Source organism: Scyliorhinus canicula, chromosome 4 (genome assembly GCF_902713615.1).
Source record: "Scyliorhinus canicula chromosome 4, sScyCan1.1, whole genome shotgun sequence".
NCBI classification, from domain to species: Eukaryota; Metazoa; Chordata; class Chondrichthyes; order Carcharhiniformes; family Scyliorhinidae; genus Scyliorhinus; species Scyliorhinus canicula.
Window position 1 is genome coordinate 127,036,805 of NC_052149.1, and position 7,655 is coordinate 127,044,459.

General features: G+C 46.1%; 1 gene segment (V, D, J or C); it reads right to left on the reverse strand.

Moving 5' to 3' along the window:
- Window positions 1-426: 426 nt before the first annotated feature.
- On the reverse strand, window positions 427-7,216 carry LOC119964966. The segment is given in 4 exon segments: window positions 427-1,296; window positions 6,108-6,142; window positions 6,560-6,854; window positions 7,041-7,216. Coding segments are annotated over 4 exon segments (708 nt in total).
- Between the last annotated feature and the right edge of the window lie 439 nt (window positions 7,217-7,655).

A 7,655-nucleotide genomic window follows, 5' to 3' on the forward strand; every position in this document is an offset into this window, starting at 1 on the left:
CCTGCTTACCACTGGCTGGGGACTAATGGCAATCCCACAATCCTTTGGGAGTACGAGATTCCCCAATGAGGGGGTTGGGGCAGAAATCATAAACAGATTCGCTGCATAAATAAAGCTGGCCAGTTTGGAACCAGCTAGAGAGGAGTGAGCAGCAAGGGAGTTGCTGCTGCTGTTGTCTAAATATGTTATTGTAAATAAATGTTATTTCTTTCTATCCTTCAACTCGTGCTGGATTCTTTGTGACCCTCACAAAACAAATAAAACTGATCATTTAAAAATGATTGATAATTGTCTTTGAATCCAATCTTCTGCTGATGTGTCATTGATTGACAGGCCAACCAGCCAATCATGATAATCATTTGCTGAAATGCAGCCAATCAGCTGATAGGGAGGAGGGACATTTCCAAAGCACACACGAGACACATACTGAATATTCTTAATGTTTATTACCTTTTTCAGATTTACATTGTCAGAAGAAAGACTTGAATAAACAGCCCAGCCAGAGAAAGCTGGAGAAATTCACAGGGTGAATGGAGGTTTATTAAAACACTTGTGGAGATTTTCTCAACAACAGGAGAGTCCTGTCCCTTTAAACAGTGACTAAACCTTAAATTGTAACTGCAGGGTGAGCAGGAAGGAGGTCTGGTTTCCTGAAGCAGAGATTTCAGAAGGTCACATTATTTTTGTACAGCTGACAGTCTTCAGCATCTTAGAGAGGTTTTACTTGGCATCACGAGTCTGCACTGTCCCATCAAACATTCCCAGAACAGATGCTGCATGGGATTACATGCAGAGTAAATATCCCTCTGCACTGTCCCAAAAACATGACTTAACCCCTGACCCTCAGAAGTGTCTCAGACCCAGTCCCGAGAAGGTTGTAATTCAGTGCTGACAATGACCTTTGCCCTCCCAGCTCACCCCTGTTCTATTTAAAGTTGTGTCTGCTCTGTGGACTGTCTCTCACACTCTACGCACATTCTGATCTCCTGATGCTCTTGCTGAGGGCAGAGGAGAGGCTCACGTGGGTGAGGGCACAGGAGAAGCTGGCGTTGGACTCCCAGGCAGAGCCAGAGAGGGTCAGCAGGCTGCTGACACTGTAGGTGTTGTCCGAAGCTCGCAGGTAGTTGCTGGTCTGAACCCCGTCCGAAATGGCTGCACCATCCTTCTTCCACTCCACCACCAGCTCATCGGGATAGAAGTGATTGGCAAGGCACACCAGGGTGGCAGTGCCCTTGGTCTTGACCTCCTCCGGGGAGGGGGGCAGCAGGGTCAGTGTGGGTTGTGAATTCTCACGGCCTGAAAGAGAAAGTAAGGAATTTGAATCACTGCCATTCTAAACGATTTCAACTTCCCGAATATTAACTGAAATCAAGACATGTGTCAATATACAGATGATCTGGAATTCTGACAATCCATTCTGAGCAACCTTTCGAACCAGTAGGGAACAATCCCAACAAGAGAAGGAGCAGTTTTGGACAGTTTTGTGGATTGAATCTGGGCAGGCGAAGGGGTATCAGTGGGAGTGTATTTGGGTAATAGTGATCATAATTCAGTTTGATTTAGAGTAGTTCAGGAAAAGAGTAAAGATAGACCAAGAGGAAAAGTTTTAAATTGGGGAAAGGTCAATTTTACGAAACTGGGATTTGCCAAAATGGACAGGAAACAGCGACTTGATGGTAAAACAGTGTCAGAGCTGTGGGGGGGATATTCAAGCTGGAGATAGAGAGAGTTCAGAACAAATATGTTCACACAAAGCAATAGTGAGGGACATTGTGAGATGATAACTAATGAATGAGTGGGACCAATTAGAGAACAAAATGTAACTTGTGTGTGGAGGTAGAAGGCGTGGAGATGGTTCTTAATGAATAATTTACATCAGTTTTCACTAATGAGAGGGACAAAGCAGACATTGTAGTTCAGGAGGAGGAGAATTGTGAAATATTGGATGTGATAAAAATCATGAGAGAGGAGATATTAACGTGTTTATCAGCTTTGAAAGGGGTGATACCCCCAGGCCCGGGTGAAATGTATCCCAGGCTGCTAAGGGAAGGAAGGGAAGAAATAGCCGAGGATCTGACCATTATTTTCCAATCCTCTCTGACTACAGGCTTGGTGTCGGAGGACTGGTGGATGATAATGTTGTACCATTGTTTAAAAAGGGAGGAAGAGATAGGCTGAGGGAGCGATTTTGAAATTGATGAGGAGGGAACGAGGAGGGTTGATGACAGGAGTGAGTTTGATGTCGACAACATGCATTTTCCAAGGATTTTGCCAAGTTTCCAATGACAGACGGGTTTGGAAATTAAAAGCTGATGGAATCCAAGGGAAAGTGACAAATTGGATTTCAAATTGGTTCAGTGTCAGGAGGTAAAGGTTTGATGTTAAGCTGATTAAATCATTTTGGAATGTTACTTAGACATTTGTAAAGAAGTTCACTACAAATTCAGCACTGAAATGGTTAATAGTGAGAGTATTTAAAGATGCAGTGTCCCATTTAAGAGTTATTAGGAAGCTCGAACTATTGATCAGTATTTCTGGGGGAACAGGTTGAACATTAACAAACCTCAAATCACACACAGAACCGGAGAAATTTATCCCATAAATTTGGAGCAGACGTGGATCAACAGACTTCACAAAGGATACTGATTGGCTGCCAGTGTAGAATGTTCTAGATTTCACTTCAAACCTTGCTGCCCAGCCCTGGGCTCAGGTCAAGAGCAGCACGGTAGCATGGTGGTTAGCATAAATGCTTCACAGCTCCAGGGTCCCAGGTTCGGTTCCCGGCTAGGTCACTGTCTGTGCGGAGTCTACACGTCCTCCCCGTGTGTGCGTGGGTTTCCTCCGGGTGCTCCGGTTTCCTCCCACAGTCCAAAGATGTGCGGGTTAGGTGGATTGGCCATGCTAAATTGCCCGTAGTGTCCTGAAAAGTAAGGTTAAGGGGGGGGGGGGGTTGTTGGGTTACGGGTATAGGGTGGATACATGGGTTTGAGTAGGGTGATCATTGCTCGGCACAACATCGAGGGCCGAAGGGCCTGTTCTGTGCTGTACTGTTCTATGTTCTATGTTCTATTACGATTAGCCTCTGTGTCCAGGGGTCAGAATAATCTATCCTTGCTCCTGTGCGGGAACGTCCGGTTCAAAGCTGCGTGATTATTGGCTGCGTGCCATTCACTGGCGGCAGGATTATATCTGTCCGTCGATTGTCAATGGGATTTACCACAGCAACCACCCGATGCCACTGTGAAACCCGCTGGCAGTGATGTGCTGCTGGCGGGAAAATTGAATAGCAACACTGGAGAAATCCACCCCCTATTTTTGGTGGTCTTGTGTCCAGGTCACACCCCCCAGACAAGCTGCCCCAGTTTAGATACATAACTGGCATCGACCAGTTACCCAGGTGTGTCCTGTCAACAAAAAGCTGGACAAATCCAATCCGGACAATTACTGTCGATCAGTCATCTCGCGATCATCAGCAAAATGATGGGTGTTGTTAACGACAGTGTTATCAAGTAGCACTTACTCAGCAATAACCTGCTCACTGACGCTCAGTTAAGGATCTGCCAGGGTCACTCAGCTCCTGACCTCATTACAGCCTTGGTTCAAACATGGACAAAAGAGCTGAACTCCAGAGGTGAGGCCAGAGTAACGGCCGTTTGACATCGAGGCAGCATTTGACCAAGTTTGGTATCAAGGAGCCCGAGCAAAACTGGAGTCAATGGGAATCAGGGGAAAACTCTCTGCTGGTTGGAGTCATACCCAGCACAAAGGAAGATGGCTGTTGTTTGTGGGTTTAACTCTCCAATCTATATTAATGAGCTGGATGAAGGCAATGAGAGTATTGTAGCTAAATTTGCTGATGATAAAATGATAGGTAGGAAAGCAAGTTGTGAGGAGGATACAGAGTCTGAAAAGGGATATTGATAGGTTCAGTGAGTGGGGAGAACATTTGACAGATGGAGTATAATGTGGGGAAATGTGAGCTTGTCCACTTTGTGAGGAAGAATAGAAAAGCAGAATATTATTGACATGGAGAGAGACTGCAGAAAGCTGTGGTACAGAGGGATCTGGGTGTCCTTGTGTATGAATCACAGAACGTTAACCTGCAGGTACAGCAAGTGATGAGGAAGGTCAATGGAATGTTGCCCTTTATTACACGGGGGATGGAGTATAAAAGTAGGGAAGTCTTGCTCCATCGATACAGCACATTTACGGGCACAGGGCTAAATCGCTGGCTTAGAAAGCAGACCAAGGCAGGCCAGCAGCGCAGTTCAATTCCCGTATGAGCTTCCCCGAACAGGTGCTGGAATGTGGCGACTAGGGGCTTTTCACAGTAACTTCATTGAAGCCTTCTTGTGACAATAAGCGATTTTCATTTTATTTCACATTGGTGAGACTACACCGTGAGTACTGGGTAGTTTTGGTCTCATGGAATCATAGAATTTACAGTACAGAAGGAGGCCATTTGGCCCATCGAGTGGAAAGAGCACCCTACATTTTCTTTTTTTATTAAATAAATTTATAATACCCAATTAATTTTTTCCAATTAAGGGGCAATTTGGTGTGGGCAATCAACCTACCCTGCACATTTTTGGGTTGTGGGGGCGGAACACACGCAAACACAGGGAGAATGTGCAACCTCCACACGGACAGTGACCCAGAGCCGGGATCGAACCTGGGACCTAGGTACCGTGAGGCAGCAGTGCTAACCACTGCGCCACCGTGCAGCCCTCGAGAAAGTACCCTACTTAGGACCATACCTGCACCCTATCCCCGTAACCTAGCAACCCCACCCAACCCTAAGGGCAATTTAGCATGGCCAATCCACCTAACCTGCATATCTTTGGAAGTCCTTACTTAAGGACGGATGTTCCGACATTGGAAGCAGTTCAGAGAAGGTTCACTGGGCTGATTCCACTGAGGAATGGAATGTCTGATGAGGAAAGGTTGAGCTGGTTGTGTCTGTACTCATTGCAGAATGAGAGGTGATCTTATTGAAACATATAAGATTCCGAGGGAGCTTGACAGGGTGGATGCTGAGAGAATGTTTCCCCTCGTGGGGAATCTAGAATTAGTGGACGCAGTTTAAAAATAAAGAATCCCCATTAAAGGCGGAGATGAGGAAGAATTTCTTCTCTCAGAGGGTCGTTAGTTTTTGGAATTCTCGTTCCCAGAGAGCAGTGCATGCTGGGACATTGAATATATTCCAGGCTGAGTTAGACAGATTTTTGATTGACGGGGGTCAAGGGTTATGGGGACCGGCAGGAAAGTGGAGATTGTGCCATTTTTAAAAGTTAATTTATGGGATGTGTGGGTCTGAAGTGGGAACCTTCCAGCCTGACCTTGTCCAGCCTACAAGTGACTCCAGATCCTCAGTAATGTGTTGACTCTGAAATACCCTCTGGAATGGCCGAGCAAGTCACTCAGTTCAAGGGCAATTAGGGATGGGCAATAAATACTGGCCCAGCCAGAGATCACACATCACATCAAACAATAAAAATATCTCCAGGGATTTTCAGGAATATTGGATCAGGAATAAATATCAGACTGAACTCGACCCAAAGAGAAAGTAACTGAGAGTCTCCCCAAAAGCCTGGAACACTGAAGCCACTGGATTGTGAGCCCTGCTGGACCTGTTTGTCATCAGAACTTTGCTAAGAGATAAGCAGGGAGTGGAGAGAGCAGAGTTAAAGCTGGGGGAAGTGGGACCTCGGTGTCTCACTGTGCTGCTGCTGCTGCTGTGATCAGTTATATCAGAGAGTGTGACAGGGAGCCAGAGCTCACATCAAACTCTGCCCGTGTCTGTCACACGCAGACTGACAGGAGTCTAGTGAGTGATTTCACTCCATGGTCCAGGAATGTGAACACAGTCTGCAAACGTCCAGATCTCCTCCACACGGTGGGTAAAAGCTGCTTACTTATATCTTGCTGCTTAAAGGGGGGAATGGAACTAAAGAAATACAGCTGGGCACCCTGTTCTACACAGTGTTCTTCAATGAACCATTTCATTCACTGCAGCTCCCCACTAACACCTTCAACTATTCAGCATTTGTGTTTGAGAAAGTTTCAGTATTGAAAGGGTTAATAACGGAGGATTGGGGTTTACTTACTCAGTCTGAGCTTGGTTCCTTTACCGAACGTAAGCCACACTGACAGCTTCCAGTGCAGGGGCTGTACAAAAACCTCTGCTCTCTGCTTCACTCACTCACTCTCACCCTCTCTCTGTCTCTCACTCACTACTGTCTTTCTCTCTCACTCTTTCTCACTCTCTGTTTCTCTCAATGTCTCTGTGTTTTGTTGGGAGCGTTGAAAATTCTAATTTTAGATGATAAATATTTCAGCTGCTCTTCATATGTGGACATGGAGAGTAAGATGGAAACTTGAGGCCTTCAGTGAGCTGTGGACACCACAGGGACTGGAGTGTGCAGTGGACGGTGAGAATAATTTGTTCAGTTTCCTTTCTTGTGTTTATTATATATTGTATAAAACTGTGGGATGTTTCAGTACAGGAGGTGGTGCTGTGTGTATTGAGGTTTTTGTAAGGCTCTGTATCACTGTGTAGGGGAAGCTGCTTCCTTGCTGACAGTAATAATCAGCGACATCCTCATTCTGCACATTGCTGATTGTCAGGGTGTATTGATTGGACTGTCGGCTCCCGGTGAATCGGTCCGATGTTCCTGTGAATCTGCTTGATGTGCTGTGAATCAGCAGAGCCGGTTTCTGACCTTCCCGCTGCTGATACCAAGCAACGTAGCTTCCAGAGTACGTGATGGCCGTACAGGTGATGGTCGCGGTCTGGCCCAGGCTCAATGATAGCACTGGGGGAGACTGGTTCATGATGATGTCTCCACTGATACCTGAGGGGTAATAGAGAAACAGAGTGAAGTAAGAACTGTCACAGAAAGAGCCTGTACAATGAGATATTGTTGGAGACACTGACTGTTCCTCTGCTTTCAGCATTTTCCCTTCAATCACAAGTCAGTAGAATTGGATTGAAATGGAGAGCAGGAAAATATTCAAGGTGGAAGGAGAGATATTTGTACCTGCGATGCAGAATGCCAGAGGCCAGATCAGCTGGATGGCTGAAATCATGGTGTCTGCTCCTGTCCCTGTGCCTGGTTACTGATAAACTCTCCCTTCACTGGGCTCTGCTTTATAAAGCTGCAGCCTGTGAGAGTCTGACTGCCCGTTCCTCAGTATGTAAATGGTATGAGGCAGAGACACCACGTCAGCACCCTCACTTCCTCTTCTTCTCTCTTCCTCACTCCCTCAGTAGCTTCTCTCTCTCACTCTCTCTGTCTGTCTCTCTGTCTTGTTCCTCCTGTCTCTCTCACTATTTGCTCTTTCCCACTTTCTTTCTCCATCTTTCTCCATCATTTTATTTCTCTCTTTGTCCGCCTGTCTACTTCTCTCTCTGTCCCAGAAGAAATGGAAAAAAAATGAAAATCGCTCATTGTCACAAGTAGGCTTCAAATGAAGTTACTGTGAAAAGCCCCTAGTCGCCACATTCCGGCACCTGTTCGGGGAGGCTGGTACGGGAAGGGAGGGAACAACCTCCTGGTATCCACTCTCTCAGTCCCCTCCGGATCTTATATTTCAATAAGATCACCTCTCATTCTTCTGAACTCCAGTGGTTCAGACTTCCTTCTGGCCAAACT